The 21616-nt window shown below is 34.7% G+C and overlaps 1 protein-coding gene across 1 annotated transcript; it reads left to right on the top strand.

Moving 5' to 3' along the window:
* Window positions 1–11582: 11582 nt before the first annotated feature.
* Window positions 11583–17084, top strand: LOC123891769. Its single transcript, XM_045941665.1, has one exon. It carries the CDS (start codon window positions 11583–11585, stop codon window positions 17025–17027), a length of 5445 nt encoding a protein of 1814 aa, XP_045797621.1. The 3' UTR covers window positions 17028–17084.
* Window positions 17085–21616: the final 4532 nt, after the last annotated feature.

The following is a 21616-nucleotide window of genomic DNA, read 5'->3' as shown; positions in this document are numbered from 1 at the left end:
TGAGCCTAACTCAATTGGTAGGGATATCGCACTATATGTGCAGAAGTCGGAGTTCGAACCCCGAACACTCCACTTACCTTTAAGGTGGATTTTTTAGCCACTAGACTACTTGACAAAAAAATCATAAATTATACTAAACAAAATGTTAGATTAAAACTCACCATGCCCCAAAAACCGGGATTGGATATACCAACACCACCAGGTTGACATGATTGTCTTTGACAAAGAATATCCATACGTAAAGCAATTTTATTACGCTCAAAACAAGAGGAACTATCGGTTGATACAATAATAGATGAACGATCTTCTCCAATAATTGTCCATGGATAAATATTTGAGGGAACACTAGAACCTCTTGCTTCGAAACCTGAAACATTAATTTATAATAAAAATTATTTATATATATATATATAATTATACAAGACTCAAAACAAACAAAAATACATGAAATCTATCTAAAATTCGGCCACTAAATTTAGTGATGGATTTTTTAGATTATAATCATCTATACCTTTGTTATTCACTAGTTCTGCCCATAATCCTCCAGTTCCGGCATGATTAATTTCCTAAAAAATATATATTGAATTAATATATAATAAGTGTTCATTTCACTAACACAATAACTAATTAGTAATCTTTACCGTTTTCAAAAACATATGAAAGATATAATTTACCTCAAAAAATGCTCCAAAGAATGTGTTTGGAATAGGCCTTCGAGAACCAACATCAACTATTAGTTTTGATATGATCTGACTAGCATTAGTATCAACGTGACATTCAGAAATGATCAAAGAGAAAAGAAAAACGGTAATGTAGGATGAGAAAGACATTGTTAATTTCTAGCTAATGTATATTTTGAGTGATCATTTTCACTCATATTTATAAAGGAACAAAAAGATAGTTAGTGGTCGGTGATGATGATGAGTTGTTAACAACATAATCTATAATTTAGCTGTTTTCTATTTTCAAATCAAATTGTTAAGAATATTTCTTATTTAATTCATATTCTAATTCATCACCTTATAACCTTATTACCTTATTTATTTATTTATGAAAACCATTTTGATAATCCCAATTAATGTATAGCAACTACAATAGTTTGTTTTCTATTATAATAATAGTAGTAACTAGTAAGAGTAGTAAAAGAAAAATTGTAGAGGAGGTGTGTAAGGACTTTGCTTGGGGAGAAAATAGAGAGCTTTAATTGGAAGAATATATAGGGCCGGAAGAAAATAGCAACTACCTTATTTATTATTATTGAAATTAAAAAATTTGACAACTTTTTAACTTAATGTGTAAACCTCTCTATTATATAATTTTTTTAAAATTATTAAAAATATGTTAATGTTAATATATTAAGTATATCATTTATATATATATATATATATATATATATATATATATATATATATATATATATATATATATATATATATGGGGTTTTCTAACTTAGACCCTAGTTAGGTCTAAGTTAGCAAGGTGCACCTTTTGAGTTGGACAAAAATACCCATTTTTTTTTTTTTGAAACAATAGAGCAACTGGGGCATGTATGTAATTTGCATCATAAAAATACCCTTTTTTTTTTTTTTTGAAACAATAGAACAACTATTACATTTTTTAAATTTCTTCCAAATTTCGACCTCATTTTACGTGCGAATCGAACGCCGATTTCAAAAACTAATACCGGAAACCTTTGTAAAATTGAAAAACGATCAAAATCCATATAAGGAACGTCGAGTTTCGTTGAGTATTGAGGGAGATCGAACCGGGTCAAAATCCGGGTCGCACGACCCGTTTCTGCATAAAACGGGTGGGAGGGACGATGAACAGTGCGCGTCGCCCACGCCCACTCTCACCGGCGGCGCGTGGGGGCGCGTGCGGCCTCAGGGAGCCTCTATTTTTTTTTTTATTTTCATAATAAAATAGTAGATAATATTCTGGAAATTTTGGTATATTGTATGAAATTTTTGGAGACCCGAAACTATTTTTAGTTAATTAAATGAGTAAAAAGGTAATTAAAAATATTATAATTCCATAAAAAATTTCCAACATTTTATGTAAAGTACTATGAATTATTTAGAACCCTCTTGTGTACCTCACTCTCCCTAGTTCAAGTCATGAAATTATTTTCACAAATTCCGCTGATTATTTAAAACCATTTAACAAATAATAATAATAATTTCATAGATTTGTACTCTGAAACCAATTGTTTTTTTATTTGTTTCTAATAAAATATTAGATAATATTCTGGAACTTTTGGTATATTTTATGAAATTTTTTGAGACCTGAAACTATTTTTCGTTAATTAAATGAGATAAAACGGTAATTAAAAACTATTGTTTGCTTCTGAAACCATTTAGCTGGAAGAATGGTTTCAGAGAGTTATACTGTGAAACCATTCTAGCAGTAAAATGGTTTCAGAAGCAAACAATTAAAAATCAACTCCCCTGAAACCATTCTATCAGTGAAATGGTTTCAAAGTACAACGCTCTGAAACCATTGTACCAGCTAAATGGTTTCAGAATGGTTTCAGAAGCAAACAATTAAGAAATTACTCACTGAAACCATTCTACCAGTAAAATGGTTTCAGAGAGTTATACTGTGAAACCATTCTACCAGCTAAATGGTTTCACAGTATTATATAAAGATAATTAAAGGTAGTGAAAAATTGAGTTTTTTTTTTGTGTCCAAATCAAACGAACCAAGTCTCTATTTGTAGACAAAACAAAATTATGAATTTTGGTATAAAAATAAAAAAATAAAAAATTAATTTACAACGAAATAATTGAGTTTAAAGTATTAAATGGAAAAAAAAACACGCCAACCACCCAGCAGTTGACACGTGTCCTGCTTTTTTAAAATGAAATTTTCTCTCTCCAGGCGCAGATCTAGTGTGGTGCACGCGCTGGCTTATCATGGAGATGGATGATCTGGACTGTCTGATTGATCCGACAGCCATTATGAGATCATCTCTTGGCCGTCTGATGGAAATCAACGGTCTGTAACGGTGGTCCTGCGGTAGGCGCGCGACACTGGATCAACGCCAATATGTTTTTTTTTTTTTTTTTTTTTAAAAAAAGAAAGGGTATTTTTGTCCAACTCAAAAGGTGCACCTTGCTAATTTAGACCCAACTGGGTCTAAATTAGCAGCCCCCTATATATATATATATATATATATATATATATATATATATATATATATATATATATATATATATATATAGGCAAATGCTAAATAGTGCCCCCGGGGCATTCTTTAAGCCCTTAAATAGTAAGCTTTTTATAGAATTTTTATCGGAATGTGTAAAGTCAATGCATTGGAAATTGTAATGTTTAACTCTTTGAATAAAAAGTTTCTTTAAATGAAATGCTTAAAGAGTGCCCCGGGGGCACTCGTTAGCAAGACCCATATATATATATATATTTACGTTATGTAAGATTCTTTAGGCAAATATAGGGTGAAAATTGTCATATGCTTTTTTTTAACAAGAAAAATTGTCATATGCTAACAGTGACATTCTAACTATTTTGATACCCTACAATTACCACATACACTCCAATAACTATTACTAAATAAATCGTGGGGATGATAAATTAATGCCAAATTAAAATTTTTACTAGAAAAATCAATAAAATAAAACTATAGTGGAAAAAGTGTGCATCGATGCAAACAATAAAAACAATTCCATAACTTAAAACAAAAGTTAGAAAAACCAACTTTGTTAAGTAATCCAAATAAACCCAAGAAAAGAGTATCATAAAGTAAAATTTTAAGTAAAAAATGGCCAGATTATCAGCACAGGTATGTCTTTTTTATGTTAGCACAAGTATGTCTTTCTCTCTAGTTTTATATTCACCTTTAGATTGGGAGGTTTAATTAAGGACTTCCCGTTGGAATTTGCCTTCAAATTGAAGTAAAAAATTGGTTTTCTGCTGTGTTCGTGCACCAGGCGGAGGAAGTGGCGCCTCAGCGCAAGTTTCTGCAGAATAGGGTCAAGCTCACTGTTTTCACGCCCCAGGCGGAAAACTTGGCGCCTCAGGTGGAAAAATCGCGTTATATATATGTTGTCTCATTCTGCATCATTCGTAAGAGAGAAAAATGTGAGATTTTTAAAGTTCTTCATCCAACATCAATCTAGGATCAAAGGGGGTTCCTTTTGGGTATATTCTAGGGTTGGGGAAGTGTTTCTAACACCTTGTAATCACTTATCATTGAAATCTCTTGGTCACGGGAAGAGATTTGGGAAAATGGTAAAATTAGGGTTGAAGTCTAATTCTTGCAACTCTTTTGTAATGAATCTTTGTAATCAAGAAGGAAGTTTGATAGTGGATTGGAGGGTCTCTCTCTCCTCTAGAGTAGGTTGGTTTAACCGAACTGGGTAAACAATTTCGTGTCTCTTTATCGCTTTATTGTTTTAGCTTTTGTGTTTAAATTGCTCATCCATTTGATTTGGTTGCTTCAATTCTTTTGTCCCACACACTAAAGTATTATTAGTGTGGTTTTCTATCCGAATTCACAAACACTTCCCTCTCTAACTTCAGCGCTCCGCCCCCTGTCTAGTTTTTTTCAAACCGCCTTCGTTTTTCACCTCCCCAATTGATCAAAACCTTTTGATTTGTGATGTAGCTAGCCGCATTGTTTGCTGGTGCGACGAGTGACTTCCGTCTTTCGCAACACCACTTTCCATCCTTTTCGATGGCTGGTCCTACCTTCACTCTCTGCTCCTTGTTCTGTCATCAGCTTCCTGATGTGAGTTGATCTCTGTTCGCAAACATTTCCTATTCGTCGGTGTTTATGGAAGATCTAACTTTTGTCGGCGGTTTGAAGGTTTTAGATTGTTGCGGTTTGCTCTGGTTCCAGATCTCTTGGTTTGTGGGCCGTGTGGTCTCCACGTCAAAAGGCTTGGGTTTTGTTTCTGTTCGCCGTTAATCCGTCACCAGTGGGCTGTTTGCTTTCGTAGGGGTCTCAACTTCTTGGTTTTGTGTTTTCAGGTTTGGGTTGGTGCGCTTTCTGTTGGTGTTGGTTCTTGTTTGCGCCGAAGGTTGGTTGGTAGGTGGAGTTGTCGTGTCTGGTGGTTGGTGTTTGTTTGGGTTGCTGGTGGGGTGTGCAACCAGATGTTCTTCACTGGTGTCTGGTATGTTTTTCGTTTATGTTCATGATGTTCGTGATTAGAGAGTGGGTGGTTGAAGGTTTTTGGCTTCTTTTTGTTGTGGTATGGTTCTGTTAACCCGAAAGGGTCTAGTTACTACTGTATTGGACCTGTCCATCGATCTGAGTTTTTATGCGTATGTTTGAATCCCGTTGTGTTTGGTGGTCTGGCTGCTTCGACTTTCTGATTTTTCTAGGTCTATTGAGATCTGCAGGTTTCAAGTAGTCTTGTGTGCAGGGACATATTTAGACATTGTATACTGGTGTGGCAAAATATAAAAGAAACTATGAACTAAATTATACTAAAAATAAAAAATTATATTGTTAATGCAATACATTTACAATGAAAATCAACAAATTCTGATTTATTTTTTGTATTTCATTTTCAGTATATATAATATGGATAAAATAAGTCACCCTATTAAATGATGACCTTCTGAGTTTAGTCCTTACTTAATTTTTATTAAATTTTTAGTCCCTAGAAAATTATCCTGCAATCTCAATTTTGGTGACTACTGTTAAGTTAAAATGTATTTTTAAATGATTTTTTTTCGCTGGTATGTTTAGAATATCATAAAAGTTCTTCTAAAAAAACAAAGCTCAAAATTTGATTTCTAGGTTATGATTTTCGTTATTTTTAACTTGAACTTTTGTCATTTAAAAAATTCATATTTAATTCATATGATGTTAAAAAATTCTTAATTTTAGTAAATAAACTATATATGATATTTTAAACTTTCCTATAAATAATCATTCAAAAATTTAAGAGCTTAATGATAATTAAACAAATTTAGTTTTAGTAGGAACTAAAACTAACTATGCATGTGCAAGAAATTTTTTATAGAGACTAAAAATATAATAAAAATTAAGTAAAGACTAATCTTAAAATGTCTACATTTTATATATAGCTAGGGACAAAACTCATATGTAATCCTATATATATATATAATTTTTTTTTGAAGATTTTGGTGCGGCCATGGCCACTGTCTGCCTTAACATGGACTCGTCCTTGCTTGTTTGCCTACACTCTGGTATTTGTTGCTCAAAAGAGCTTTTATGTTTGATGCGTTGTTTAGGGAGCTGTTAGCACTTAGATTTTGTTACCGTATATTGGCAGTCAATCCATTCGCCATTTTTAACTTTAATCGTTATTGGCAAAGGTTTACTTCTATTTTTTTTAACCTGGTTTCGCGCCCGTACACAGGTTCGCTGGGTTGCGCCCCTGATTAATGGATTTTTGTTTTGATAGATTAGGGTTGATCCACTAAGTCTGTTTTATATCGATGTATATCCCCATTTGGGTTGAACCTGAGTTAGGTTTAATGTCCTCCTGTCTTTATATCTCTCTTTTTTATGAAATTTAATTTTCCTTTAGACTAAAAAGAAGCGTGTCTTTCTCTTAAAATAAAAAGAAAATTAAAATATTTTTTGTTCTATGAGAATAACATGCGCATTTTATATTGAGAATGTTTGCAATTTTATTTTAAATTGAGATAAATATATTTTTGGTCCTTATAAAATTACTAAATTTTGTTTTTGTTTCTTATAAAAAAGTGGCATTTTCGGTCTATAAAATTATTATGCACGTACTTTCATAACTAAATTATGCACGCGCATAGTTTAAAAAATGATTAAATATATTTCTAATCCTATAAATATGCCAATTAAATTTTTTAAATTTAATCTCTATGTTAAAAAAAATAGTAATTATAGTCCTTATAAAAACAGTTGTTAGTAATATTAGTCCATAGGGTCAAACAAATGAAGATTAGGCAGACGTAATACTGACTGTACATATGCTACAGGGATGCCATGTCACCTAAAATATGGATATGTGGGTTAAATGTGTAAATGGTCCCTGTAGTTTTTTAGAATTTTGTTTTTTGTCCCTAAATTTTTTTTTCCGCACTTTTTGGTTTTTGAAAATTTTTCTATCACAACTTTTGGTCCTACTTTTAATCAATCTCGTGAATGTTTTCACATTATTGAATGGTTTGTTGTATTCATGTTTATAACATATTATAAGAATATTTCCGATAAAAATTTATAATTTTTAACATAAGATGAATTATTTATGAATTTTTCTATGAAAAAAACTAAAATATTCATATTTAATTCATCTCTTGTTAAAAAAATTTAAAATTTTGCAAGAGAGATTCATATAATTTACTAACCATGACCGCCGAATTTTTTAAAATTTTTTTGAATAATATGTACGAGTTGAATGAAAAGTATGAACCAAAAATCATGACAACAAATACTGCAAGGATAAAAAAATGTGAAAAAAATCTTTAGGGACTAAAAATAAAATTCTGAAAAACTACAGGGATTATTTACTTATTTAATCCATCCTTTTTTAATAAATAATTATCAATTTAAAATAATATTTATAACTTCTAACATCATTTTTAATTTATTTTTATAAGAGCAAATGATAAAATCATTTTCTTACTTTATCCTGGTTATTTCTAACATAACTCCACCCAGAATAAGAATTTGTTGAGAGCATAGGATAAGCGACATTCACATATTTTACCGACTTTTAATAATAATATTTAATATTTATTAGTTTTTTTTACAATAATATTTATTAGCTATTATTACATTTATAATAGCTAATAAAAATTACATGGAATTTAGAAAAATGATATGAAATTCTTTTTCCCAAATCACTTAAGACACATCAGCGCAATGTCATTAATAAGGAATCCACATCATTTAAACGAGAGGGGGACAAAAAAATTTTGTTGACTTTTTAAATAGGAGGACCAAAAAGTTGAATTTAGAAATAGAGGGACTATAAAAGTGCAAAATTATTAAAATAGGGGGACCAAAACTCCATTTAAGTCTAAATTTTTTGATTTTTTTTATTAACCTTTTGGTTTCTAGAGGAAGAGTCTTACTAATTTAGAGTTTTGCCGCAAGTTAAGTAAAATCTGACAAAAAAATTGTCCTATCCAAAAATCAAATTCATATTCTCCCGAACAATATGTCCCTTAATAAAACTCATTAACCATTTGAGTCTAATGTCTTGGTTAACTTTTAATAGATTTTTAGATTGAAATAAGATAGAATAATTTAGCTTCTGTCTCTGTGAGCGTAGCTCAGTTGGTAGAGACATTGCACTATATGTGCAGGAGTCCGGGTTCGAACCTGAGACACTTCACTTATTTACTTTTAAAGTGAATTTTCTAGTCACTAAGCTACTAAATGAATAATTTAGCTTCTTGATTCACATGTTGAAACTTACCCTTACGGCTTTATTCCTTGTTTTTTAACTCATGCAGTAAGGTAGGCATAAATATTTGGTATTTCTATATGAGTCACGATCCGTTGACACCAACTAGTTTGACACCAAATGTTACACCTCTCAATAACGTTTTAACCGATATAAATTTTATAAAATCCACCGTTGGATTGAAAGTTTACATCATATAGATCATTTGTGTAAAATTTCAAATAAATCCAAAATCATTTGATATGTTATTGAGATACATCAAAATTAACGGTTTTTGTATTTTTTTAAATGCCGTTAATCTTTATGTGTCTCAATAGCATATCAAATGATTTTGGATTTGTCTGAAATTTTACACAAATGATCTATATGATGTAAACTTTCAATCCAACGGTGGATTTTATAAAATTTATATCGGTTAAAACGTTATTGAGAGGTGTAACATTTGATGTCAAACTAGTTGGTGTCAACGGATCCTGACTCTTTCTATATATATATATATATATATATATATATATATATATATATATATATATATATATATATATCCGCCAAGGTCACATAAAATTAGACCTTCCAGTAAAATCCAAAGATAGCTCGAAGGAATATTGCCTTGAATGCCATATTCTTTGGGCTATATAGCTATTTGCTAGAAAGAAAGAAAATATATTAAATAAAGATATAGGTTGCAACTAGAGCCGGTGGTTGAATTCAAATTCATCAAATTACAAATTGATAAAAAAAAAAATGAAAATCGTATAAAATCAAACATTATTATATGTGATTACTTATGTAAAAATTGTTAAGATTGATAGTATTTAATTGGATCATATATAATATTTTTTAAATTATTTATCGAAAACCAAATTGAAACGTTTATATATTTAAATTAGTTTTTTTTTTCATCACCAGTATCCAGTCCATTAGATCGTCTAATTTGATTCGGTGGTAGTTCTGACATCAAGTGGTTCAAGCTCTTTCCCGATCGCAGTTGCGGATGATTAAATCGTGATCATCCATTCCCTACCAAGTTAAATATTAATCACCGTGGAACCAACTAACTATTGGTTAAATTAGTTTTTTTAAGCTACACCAAAGTTGGGTTTTACTTAGATCATATGTGGCTTTTAATTTACACTATTCCTATGGGCAACGGTTTTTTACTTTTTTTTTTTTGATAAGCAAAGAATGAATTATAAGGAGTACAAGGGGTACCCAACCCTTACAATTCTAAAAGAAGCCATTAGATGCTAAAAATGCAAGATAATGGATCTTTACACCAATCTGAAAATACAAGAGAAGACTTAGAAGCTATTCTACCAACAAACCAAAACCAGGAGATATAAATAATTTGATTCACTAAGGATTGCAAGTTAATGACATCTCCTCTAAACATTATATTATTACGGGCTCGCCACAAGCTCCATGTGGTTGCCAACCAAATTACATGTCGAGCTTTTGCATAAGACTTATTCTTCACCAAAGCACCAAAGGATATAAAGTGCTGCCAGCAAACTTCATAGGGGATAAAATCCACATTCAGCCAGACGAAAATTCCCTTCCAAATTTGTTGCGAAAAAGAACAGTTGAAAAACACATGGTCAATATTCCTAATGTTATATATTCCAAATTAAACCATATTTTCCTATTGATAACTATATTTTTCCGTTAAATAGCTTCTATTTTTCCTTGAAATTGGAGAGAAAGTTTATGTTGAAGTTGGAGGTTATTAATATTAATGATAAGTGCCAAAAAGTAGTTAAAATTCTTATTCAATTAAGGCAATTATCGACTTATTTTCAAAGATATTTATAGTTAAAACCCCAAAACGTTGTACATTTTAACTAAAGATGTTTTATGTCCTAATCCTAGCTTTTTAAGCTTTCATGATTAAAAGAGGAGTAAAATTTAATTCTTTTTCCAAAAGGCTGGTGGCTGAGCTACCAGGTGATGGCTGAGCGACCAATTCAAAAGAAATCTTGGGAAACAAGCAAAGAATTCCACACGTGTCAAATAACCTCTTCACCAAGCCAAGTTGGTGGTTGAGCGACCAGGTGGTGGCTGAGCGACCAAATTGAAGGAAATCTTGGGCATCAAGCTTCAACTTTTGTACGTGTCAAGAAAGCCCCTTCACCAAGGCAAGTTGATGGCTGAGCGACCAGGTGGTGGCTGAGCGACCACTTGATGCCTATAAATAGCAATTCACTCTCATTACAAAAGGAACGGAGGGAGAGAGTTAAAAAAAAAAAACAGAGCAATTAAATTAGAATTAAGCTTAGGTCATAGGCAAGAGAAGGTGGATCCATCCAACTTGAGAGATCAAGGGATTGATGTGCACTCTTTGTTCCTCTTTCCACATTTGTAAGTTTACCACCATGACAATGAGTGGCTAAATCTTTTGTTGTTGGGATTAGGTGTAGCTCATTCATAAATATGTACAACTCTTAATCATGTTATATATGTTTTAATTTATCATCAACTTAGTGTTATCTTTGATTTGCATGTTTATCTTTAAGATTTGAATTGTTATAGACATATTTCACTTTGAATCAAATGGAAAAGATAATCACTTATTAAAAATCCTAAAACTCTAGACATAGATTTAGGTTTTTAATATTCACTTTTGTATTGAAACTTAATGCTGTTGTGTTATTCAAATGTTTCGAGACATCGGAGTTTAAATAATACAATTTAGCCGTTATATTAATTATTCAATCGAGACATCGAGGATTAATAAGTATAACGTGATTCTTGTCGTTATCTGGACACAGAAACGTCCGTGAGCAATACGTGATATGTTGATGATTAGTTAAAATATATATGAATGTTTTAGAAACGTACATATAAGTGAAAGAGTGAAGTCTAATCCCGACAACCTTTTCTCTCTGAATCTTTAATCACATTTTTATTTACATTTATATGCTTTTGCAAGTTTTTACAACAAAACAAACTTTAAATACTTCACTTAAAATTATGGTAATTGTTGAACGGTTTTTAATATCACACTAGTCCCTGTGGAGACGATAATTCTAAAACTTACTTTTGTACTTTCAACAAAATGGCGCCGTTGCCGGGGACTGGCGTTTGATATTAGTGTGTTTAACAATTTCTATTGTTTTAAGAAATTTTCCGATTTATATTTTCTATTTTATTCCTTGTGCATGTTAACGTGTTTGGTTAGATTGTTGATTCTTGTTTATGCGAGGTAAGACTCCACAAGAGGACTTACTTTTTGATCCAGAAATAGAAAAAACTGCTCGTAAGAACAACAGCAAAAACAAAAAAAGAAAACAACAAGCCAGACAAAGACAGCAGCAAGAAGGAACTTCTGCTCCTATTTCTCCAATACCTTCTATTCCTGAAGAAACAATGACAGAACCTGGAGATCCTCCCACCCCTGGGGTTTGTAACAACAGCCCGAGACGTTTGGCTCACTTGGCGAGACCAAGAGCTGGAGCCAGACAAACCGAAATGAAAACTGGCTTTTTGCAATTGTTATATGCTAACCCTTTTGCAGGTTTACCACATGAAGACCCATACAATCACCTTGTCAAGTTCGATGAGATAGCTGGTTCACTTGGAGCCACTGAAGCAGAGGAAGAATCAGTATTTCAAAGGGGGTTCCCACATTCGTTGATCGGTAAAGCAAAAGAATGGTACCTTGATCAACCTACTAATGTTATGACCAATTGGAATACCCTCGAGGAGAAATTTCTTGAAAGATTCTTTCCACACCATAAGTTCATGGAGGCCAAAACATCTATTGCGGTGTTCGCTCAAAGTACAAATGAAACTCTAAATGAAGCCTGGGAACGTTACAAATCTATGATACGTAAATGCCCTAACCATGGATTTGATAAACTAACCCAAATTCATATTTTCAGAAATGGTCTTTTGCAGGAATCAAAGCTCCTTTTAGATGCAACAGCAGGTGGTTCTCTTTTATCATTAAGTGCTGCAAATGCTACAGCAATCATTGAAAAGATGGCACTCAGTGATCGACAAGGTGAACGCAGCAAAATTCAAAGGAAGCCAGGAATTCTTGAACTCGACACATCAGATGCTGTTTTGGCTCAAAATAAACTTCTTACCAACACGGTGGAGGAGTTATCTAAACAAATGTCAAAGTTGATAACTCTTCAAGAAGGGTCGACAAAAGCTAAACAGGTTGCAGCATGTGAGTTATGTACCGGAAACCATCCAACAGGTCATTGTCCTCCATCTAACGAGGAAGTGAATTTTATGGGAACTCAACAAAGGCAAGGTCAGTACCAAAATGCTGGCTATCAAAAAGGTAACAACTCAAACTATGGTCAAGGTTGGAGGCAAGATATTGGCTCATCAAATAGGCAAAGACAATATGAAAGTTACAGTCAACCACCGGTACAACAAACTCAAAATTCAAATTTGGAAGAAACTTTGAGATCATTCATAGAGATGCAAACCAAACAAAATCAACAAACTCAAGTCTACCAAAGAGGCAATGATGCGGTGTTAAGAAATCTTGAGACTCAGATTAGTCAAATGGCAAAAGAAATGGCCAATAACAAAAATCAAGGAGGATCGTTTGCAGCCAACACTGAACCAAATCCAAAAGAGCAATGCAAGTCAATAACAACTAGAAGTGGAAAGGAGATTGGTAAGGGTATTGGTGATAACTTGAGAAGAGAGGAGGAGGTTTTAAAAAGAAAAGAAAAAAAGGAAGTAGAAGGAAGTGAGGAAGAAACAGAAGAAAAAAATAAAGGAGTATTAGTTGAAAATGAAAAACATAAAAAAAATGAGAATGAAGGGAAGGTTAGTGAGGAGAAGGAAGACAGAAATCAGAAGTCAAAGAATCTAACTACTCAGCACTTGCCTTATCCTCCAGTTCCAACAAAGAAGGACAAAGAAAGGCAATATGCAAGGTTTTTAGAAATTTTCAAAAGATTGCAAATTAATCTTCCATTTTCCGAAGCCTTGGAACAAATGCCCACATATGCAAAATTCATGAAAGAAATTCTGACAAAGAAGAGAAATCTTAATGAGGAAGAAACTATCCAGTTAAATGCTAGCTGTAGTGCTATTATTCAAAGGACCCTGCCAACAAAAGAGAAGGATCCAGGAAGAGTTACATTACCTGTCACAATAGGTAATGTGGATGTTGGAAAAGCTCTCATTGATCTGGGTTCTAGCATTAATCTTATTCCCTTATCGGTAATTGAAAGAATTGGAAGTTTGGAATTAAGAAAAACAAGAATGACATTACAGCTGGCTGACAAGTCTATTAAGCGTCCAACAGGAATTGCTGAGGATGTGCTAGTAAAAGTGGACAAGTTTATATTCCCAATAGACTTTGTCGTGATGGATATAGAAGAAGATGATGATGTGCCATTGATCCTGGGTAGATCTTTCATGAAAACTGCACGTATGATGATTGATATCGATGACGGGGTAATGAAGTTAAGAGTTCAAGATGAGGAGGTTAGCTTTAATTTATGGGAAGCCATGAAGCATCAAAAAGAGAAAGATGTCTGTTGTAAGCTCGATGCTACTGAAGAAGCTATTCTTGATGTAAGAATACAAATGGACAACCGCTCGACTCTTGAACAAGCCTTGACTGATGCGTTCAATGAACTTGATCCAGACAGAGAGAATGAAATTGAAGATTTTTTGAAAAAGCTTGATGATTTTGAAGAAGTATCTCCTCTTGAAGCCAAAATAGATGAATTGAAGATTGATTCAAATGAACCAAAACCGGTGGAAGTAAAGCTCGAATTAAAGACATTGCCGTCACACTTGAAGTATACCTTTCTTGAAGAAGATAACAAGAAGCCGGTGATTATCAGTAGTTCATTGACAAATCAAGAAGAGAAGGAGTTGATCAAAGTTTTGAAAGAAAATAAAGAAGCAATTGGGTGGGCTTTATCTGACTTAAAAGGTATTAGTCCATCCTATTGTATGCACAACATCATGATGGAAGATGACTATAAGCCCGTGGCACAGCCTCAACGTCGTCTGAATCCAACAATGAAAGAGGTTGTGAGAAAAGAAGTTTTAAAGTTGCTTGAAGCTGGCATGATTTATCCAATTTCAGATAGCACCTGGGTAAGTCCAGTCCAAGTAGTTCCAAAGAAAGGAGGGATGACGGTGATCGCAAATGACAAAAATGAGTTGATCCCTTCAAGAATAGTTACGGGGTGGAGAATGTGCATTGATTATCGGAGACTCAATAAAGCCACCAGAAAAGACCATTTTCCATTACCATTCATGGACCAGATGCTTGAAAGATTGGCAGGACAAGAATTCTATTGTTTTTTAGATGGTTATTCGGGGTACAATCAGATCACAGTCAATCCCGAAGATCACGAGAAAACAGCCTTCACATGTCCCTTTGGTGTCTTTGCGTACAGACGAATGCCATTCGGGTTGTGTAACGCTCCAGCAACATTTCAAAGATGTATGCAAGCTATTTTTTCTGATTTGATTGAGAAATGCATTGAAGTGTTTATGGATGATTTCTCGGTGTTTGGCCCCTCTTTTCATGGCTGTTTGAAGAATTTGGACACCGTTCTGAAGCGATGTGTGGAAACTAACTTGGTTCTTAATTGGGAGAAGTGTCACTTCATGGTAACGGAAGGCATCGTGTTAGGCCACAAAATTTCTGCAAAAGGTATTGAGGTGGATAAGGCAAAAGTTGAAGTAATTGAAAAGCTTCCACCACCAGTCAATGTGAAAGGAATCAGAAGTTTTCTTGGCCATGCAGGATTCTACCGGCGATTCATCAAAGACTTCTCCAAAATTGCAAAGCCTTTAAGCAACCTGCTTAATAAAGATAAGTCTTTTAACTTTGATAACTCTTGTTTAAATGCTTTTGAAGAATTAAAAATGAGATTGACCACTGCACCCATAATCATAGCACCCGATTGGACACTTAAATTTGAACTTATGTGCGATGCTAGTGATTATGCGGTTGGTGCAGTCCTTGGTCAAAGAAAGGACAAATTTTTTCATGCTATACACTATGCAAGCAAAGTACTAAATGAAGCTCAAATTAATTATGCAACAACAGAAAAAGAATTGCTTGCAATAGTGTATGCGCTGGAAAAATTTCGTTCTTATTTAATTGGTTCAAAAATTGTTGTATACACTGACCATGCAGCTATCAAGTATCTCATCACAAAATCTGATTCCAAGCCAAGACTCATTAGATGGATGCTCTTGTTGCAAGAGTTTGATCTTGAGATCAAAGATAAGAAAGGTACAGAAAATTTGGTAGCTGATCATTTGTCAAGATTGGTGAACAAAGAGGTGACCAAGCATGAGCATGAAGTTCGTGAGGAGTTTCCAGATGAAAAATTACTAATGATGCAGGAAAGGCCGTGGTTTGCTGACATGGCTAATTATAAAGCTTCTGGATTGATTCCGGAAGATTTAAATTGGCATCAAAAGAAGAAATTCCTCCGTAATGCAAATCAATATGTTTGGGACGATCCGTATCTGTTCAAAATAGGAGCTGATAACTTGTTAAGAAGATGCGTTACTACTGAGGAGGCCACTAGCATTCTATGGCATTGCCACAATTCACCATATGGGGGTCATTACAATGGAGAAAGGACAGCTGCAAAAGTGTTACAATCAGGGTTCTTTTGGCCAACATTGTTTAAAGATGCATATCAACATGCTCAGAAATGTGACAAATGTCAAATGACGGGTGGAATTTCAAAACGGAATGAAATGCCATTACAAAACATTCTTGTGGTTGAGGTGTTTGATTGTTGGGGCATTGACTTTGTCGGCCCATTTCCTTCATCATTCTCAAACGAATATATACTTGTGGCAGTAGATTATGTATCAAAGTGGGTTGAAGCAATTGCATCACCTAAAGCTGACGGCAAGACGGTGATAAAATTTCTCAAAAAGAACATTTTTACTCGCTTTGGAACTCCTCGGGTGCTCATAAGTGACGGAGGGTCACATTTTTGTAATTCACAACTGGAGAAAGCCCTTGAAAACTATGGAGTCAGACACAAGGTTGCATCCCCATACCATCCGCAAACAAATGGGCAGGCAGAAGTTTCAAACCGTGAGATAAAACGGATTCTTGAAAAGACGGTTTCTACATCAAGAAAGGATTGGTCTTCAAAACTTGATGATGCATTGTGGGCATACAGAACTGCTTTCAAGTCACCAATAGGTCTCACCCCTTTCCAGATGGTATACGGCAAAGCATGTCACCTGCCAGTCGAGTTGGAACATAAAGCCTATTGGGCTTTGAAATTTCTTAACTTTGATCCATGTTTTTCAGGAGATAAGAGAAAATTGCAGCTACATGAACTTGAGGAAATGAGAGCTCAAGCTTATGAGTCCTCCAAATTGTATAAAGAAAAAGTCAAGAGTTACCATGATAAAAAAATTCTCAGTAAAGAATTCAAGCCCGGGCAAATGGTTCTTTTGTTCAATTCAAGATTAAAATTGTTTCCCGGGAAATTAAAATCAAAATGGTCCGGACCTTTTAGAATCAAAGAAATAAAACCCTATGGTGCAGTTCTTTTGGAGGATCCAAAGACAAAGGATACATGGACTGTCAATGGACAAAGGCTCAAGCTCTATTTTGGTGGCGAATTTGATCGGTTCACCACAAAAATGCCACTTTCCGATCCATAATTTCAACGAAAAGGCGTCGAGCTAATGACGTTAAACAAGCGCTTGTTGGGAGGCAACCCAACCTTGTGTTTTTTTTATTTTATTTTCAGCAAGGGTATCATGAATAAAGGAACTAGGCAAAAATTCAGATTTGGTCGCCCAGGCCACCAATCCTTGGCTCAGCGACCAGAGTGACACCTGCACTCTGCAGAATGGCGCCAGCTGGCCCACTCACTGAGTCACTTGATGACTCATCACCCTCACCACTCAAAACACGGTTTTTGCTTAGAAAACCCTAAAAACAAACTACCCCAACTCTATCTCATCCCAAAACTCATTCTCTCTAAACACCCACTTCCACATTTCATTCTAAATCAACTCCATTTCAAAAAATTTTATCAAATCCAAAGTGTTTCAAGCAATTTCTAGGCAATCTTCTGTGCCACAACCCGCTAATCCTCCCTTGAAGGTGTGAAAACACAAGAAGGGGGGGGTTGAATTGTGTTTTAGCTAAGTTAAAACTTTTTCAAGTTCTTAACTCAACTACGTTAGCAGCGGATAAATAACACAAATAATAACAAGATAGAGAGAGAGAGATCACACAAGCAATTTTATACTGGTTCCTCTCACAAAACGAGAGTAGTCCAGTCCCCTTGCACTTCCAAGGGATTTCACTAGAATCACACAAGATTACACCTGCTCAAGCACACAAGCAAGAGACTTCTCAACAATGCTCAAGCACACAAGCTTAAGACTTCACACTTAAGCACACAAGCTTAAGACTTCACAAGTAATAGTAATGTATATGAAAATATACAAAAGCTCTTAGATGAACCTAAAGAGAGCAAATACAAATAGTACAGAGTATTTGGCTAAAGTGCAAAAACACTTGATAAGAGGTTCAGAGCTTGTATATCACAGAGTTCAGAGTTTGTTCAGCGCACGTTCAAATCTTGATAATTGTATATCTGTTGTAGCTGAATCTTCTAGTATATATACCACTTGAAAAGAGTCGTTGCAAAAGGACCGTTGGAGTTGATAATCTTTTGTCTTCAAGCAGTCTGTCTTGATGCAGTTTGGTTGTATCCAAAACTAAGAAAGAGTTTCAGGTACTTTGACTACTGCAGAGTAGACTTTCCTTATTCAGCTAACAAAACTGAAGACCCACGTTCTCAAGTTAGGACAGACAAAACGAGAGGTAGCTGAACTGATCAGGCTTGAAAGGTCCTTTTCTTCATTGGTAGAAGAGTTGACTGGTGAAGGGAATCTTCACAGCTTTCAAAGAGATCTTCAGAGGTTGATGAAGCTTTAGTCACTTATGAAGTTCTGAAGACTTCATCATCTGAAGGTTGTAACTTCTGAAGTCCAACATCTTCTGAGCACTTGTGAACTTCTGAATTCACATCCTCTGAACTTCACTCAGAGCTTATATGATGCTTATATCTGCGCACTTAAAATAAATTTTTAGTCCTTCCAATTTGTTAATTAATACTTTGTTATCATCAAAACCTTTATATATTTAGGGGCAAACATTTTTAAATCAATTTTGTTCCAACAATCTCCCCCTTTTTGATGATGACAAACATAAGTATTAATTGACAATTGTTGTTAAATTAACTTATCATGTTTCTCTTAGGTTTGTGAGGTTTGCAAGCTCCCCCTAAGATTGATACTTCATAAAGTCTGAACTTTATGTTTTATCCATGATATTTTAATTTAGTATAAGATTAAGATAATTTGAAATAAAACAAATTTCATATCTTTCTTCAGAGTGAGAGGTTTGCAAGCTCTCCCCCTAAGTCTCATAAGGCTAAGTTAAAATTGCACTCTTAACTTATCCTTACTTATGAAATTTATTTCAGTTTCAACTAACTTAGTCTCCGCATTGAAATACGTAAAACAACTTAAAAGAAACAACTTTTAATTTAACGGATAAAAGCGAGATAAAAGGCGTGGTTTCAGTTTTGAACTTAGCACTTATCAATTAATGCGTAACTACTCCCCCTTTTGTCATTATCAAAAAGTAAAAAAAAATTATGTAACCAAGACAGTCAAAGAAGAAAGAGAGTGGTTGTTACAAAGGTGAATTAATTTCAAAAACGAAAACCAACGCGCTCAAAGATTTATAAAAAGGTGAACGAGTTAACATGCCTGCTTCACGTAAAAACAAGAATAAACAAGTGAAGCAAGAGAGATTAGGAATAATGAAAAGATTTAGTCTACGCATCGCAGAGTTTAAAAGAAAGAAAGACGAAGAGAAACGCGAAAACGATGAAAAAGATAGAGAAGACAACAAGATACCACAAGACGCTGAGATAATAATCATCTCATCAGATTCTGAGGCTGAAGAGAATGAAGATGATGCTGACTATGTTGAGTTTCTGGCTAGCTATGTTCCAGAGGAGGAACAAGAAGAAGAAGAAGAAGAAGCAAACCCAGATCCCATAGAGATTTCATCAGATGATGCTGAGGAGAAATCAGAGATTTCTTCTGAGTTTTATCCATCTGATTAGGATTAGGTTGTCTTTTTCTTTTTCTTTTTACCAATGTACTCAACATTGTTTGATCATTAATAAAAATTTTCGTTTTAAAAGGCATCTTGTGTTCTTATGGTCTTAATTAACAAGGAAAATTAGCACAAGCAAAACAAACAAAACATATAACAAACCACATAAACAAGAAAAACAAACATAGCTTAAAAGAAAATTGTTCAGAGGATAAACAGAAAATAAAAAGAAAGCTTAAAACATGTGCATAGAATCCTAGGGTTTCTTAAGAAAGGCTAAGAGCTGGTCGAATTTATCATTCAGAGATCCCACGTTGGAAACCAGACCATCCACTTTGGATTCCAAGTTGAGGTGAGCTGTCCTTTGCCTTTCCAAACCTTCTTGCTGCTCCCTCAGAGCTTCTTGAAAGATCTGCAACTGATCAGCCACAACAGGAGCTTGATCTTGAACCAAAGGCACTTGTTCTTCAACCAACGGTGCCTTGCCTTTATCAGAGGGTTCACCTTCCTCTGGATAGTCAATCATCAGCACATCCTCTTGATTCTGAGAAGCCAGCACATCATCTTCTGAGATATCCTCTTGTTGCAACTCATTTGCCAACTGGGCAACTCTTGCAGCAGCTTCTTCTAACCTTTCAGACTCAGACCTCTGATCTTCAAGACTCTGAAACAGCTTGGAGTCTATCCAGATGACTTTGAAAGCGTTCAGACGTTGTTCAGCATCAGCAAGTGCTTCCAGCTTAGCACGTTCAGATTCAGCATGATTAAAAGTGGTTAACCTTTTCAATGCAGCCCTAGCCATACTCTCCCTCATGAAGCTTATCACATCCGGATCTCTTCTTCCAACTACAGCCTTAATTTTCTCAGCAGCACCATCCAAAGCATTGCAAATCCTTGCCTTAATGCTTGAAACTTCCAAGTCCACATCAGAAGGACAAACTAGAAACCTGTCCTTAAGCAAAGATAATCTAACCAAGTCTTCATGAAACTGAGTGGATAGATTACCAAAAGGGTTGGATGATGAGGGTGAAGGATTGGGTAAGGTAGAGAGATTAGGTGTTTCAGTAGCAGGGTTGTCAATAATAACAACTTCTGCCTCTGAAGGCTTGGGGGCACAAGTATGAATACGCTCAGGAGAAGCATGTTCAGCACTTGAGTTAGGATGGGGTTCAGGGGTTGGTTCAGATGATGAGATGTCAGAAGTTGATTCAGGGTAAATATGTTCAGGAGATGGTTCAGGAGATTTGTGTTCAGCTGTTGGTTCAGGAGAGGGTTGTTTTGTGGGAGAGATTGGTTTAGTGACAGGAATAGGTGATTTTGGTTCAGATGATGGAATGGTAGGTGTTTCTTTTTGGGGTTGAGGTTGAGGTGATTTAGGTTTAGGAGGTGATGAAGGCTTCTGGGTGAAAGTTTGATTGTTAAGAGGGTCTGGACTAAGATGTTTTTCAAGTTCAGATAGGGGGTTATCAGAGGTTGGAATATCAGAGGTTGGTAAAATAGTTCTGAGAGGTTTGGTGTAACCTATTCCAATCTCATTTTCATTAAAGACATACTTAGTAGACTTACCTTTATCTTTGGAAATAGGAGCAGGTCTTCTCTTCAACCTTGAAACCAGAGTTTCTTCATCAGATTCAGTTTCATCTTCAGACTCAGATTCTTCAGATGAACTGTCTTCCTCAACAACAATAGGCTTTTTGGAAGCTCCTTCAGCAGCCTTGTTTGCAGTTTCTTCATGCTTCCTCTTAGTCCTTTGCTCAGCCATAGATTGTTCAACTTTAACTTTCTTTTGAGCCAAAAGATCTGGCTTGGGTAGATCCTCTTGAGTTCCAGCCTTTCTCTTTTGCTTCCTAGAAGGATTATACAGATTTGCAGGAGCAGGAGGAACCATACTCCTGTCAACAACAAAACCTTCTTGTCTGAGCACTTCTAAGTAGTCCTGAATCACATGCTCAGCATCAGCTTCAGATATAACTGGGTAGCCTTCTACATACAGACGATCTTCAAGCCTAACAGAGAACTCTTGTGGGGGAGCAATAGGCTTAGATGCAATCAAACGCATCTTGGACAGAAAACTAGCGTTCAGAATCTCTGGATAAAACTTCTT

This window comes from Trifolium pratense, linkage group LG6 (assembly GCF_020283565.1).
Source record: "Trifolium pratense cultivar HEN17-A07 linkage group LG6, ARS_RC_1.1, whole genome shotgun sequence".
NCBI lineage: Eukaryota > Viridiplantae > Streptophyta > Magnoliopsida > Fabales > Fabaceae > Trifolium > Trifolium pratense.
Note: the sequence above shows the minus strand (reverse complement) of the source record. Positions and strands in the feature narration are given on the sequence as shown.

What these genes read in the sequence shown, in the direction of transcription:
- LOC123891769 (XM_045941665.1), top strand. Translation starts at nt 11,583, where the DNA reads ATGCGAGGTAAGACTCCACAAGAGGACTTACTTTTTGATCCAGAAATA.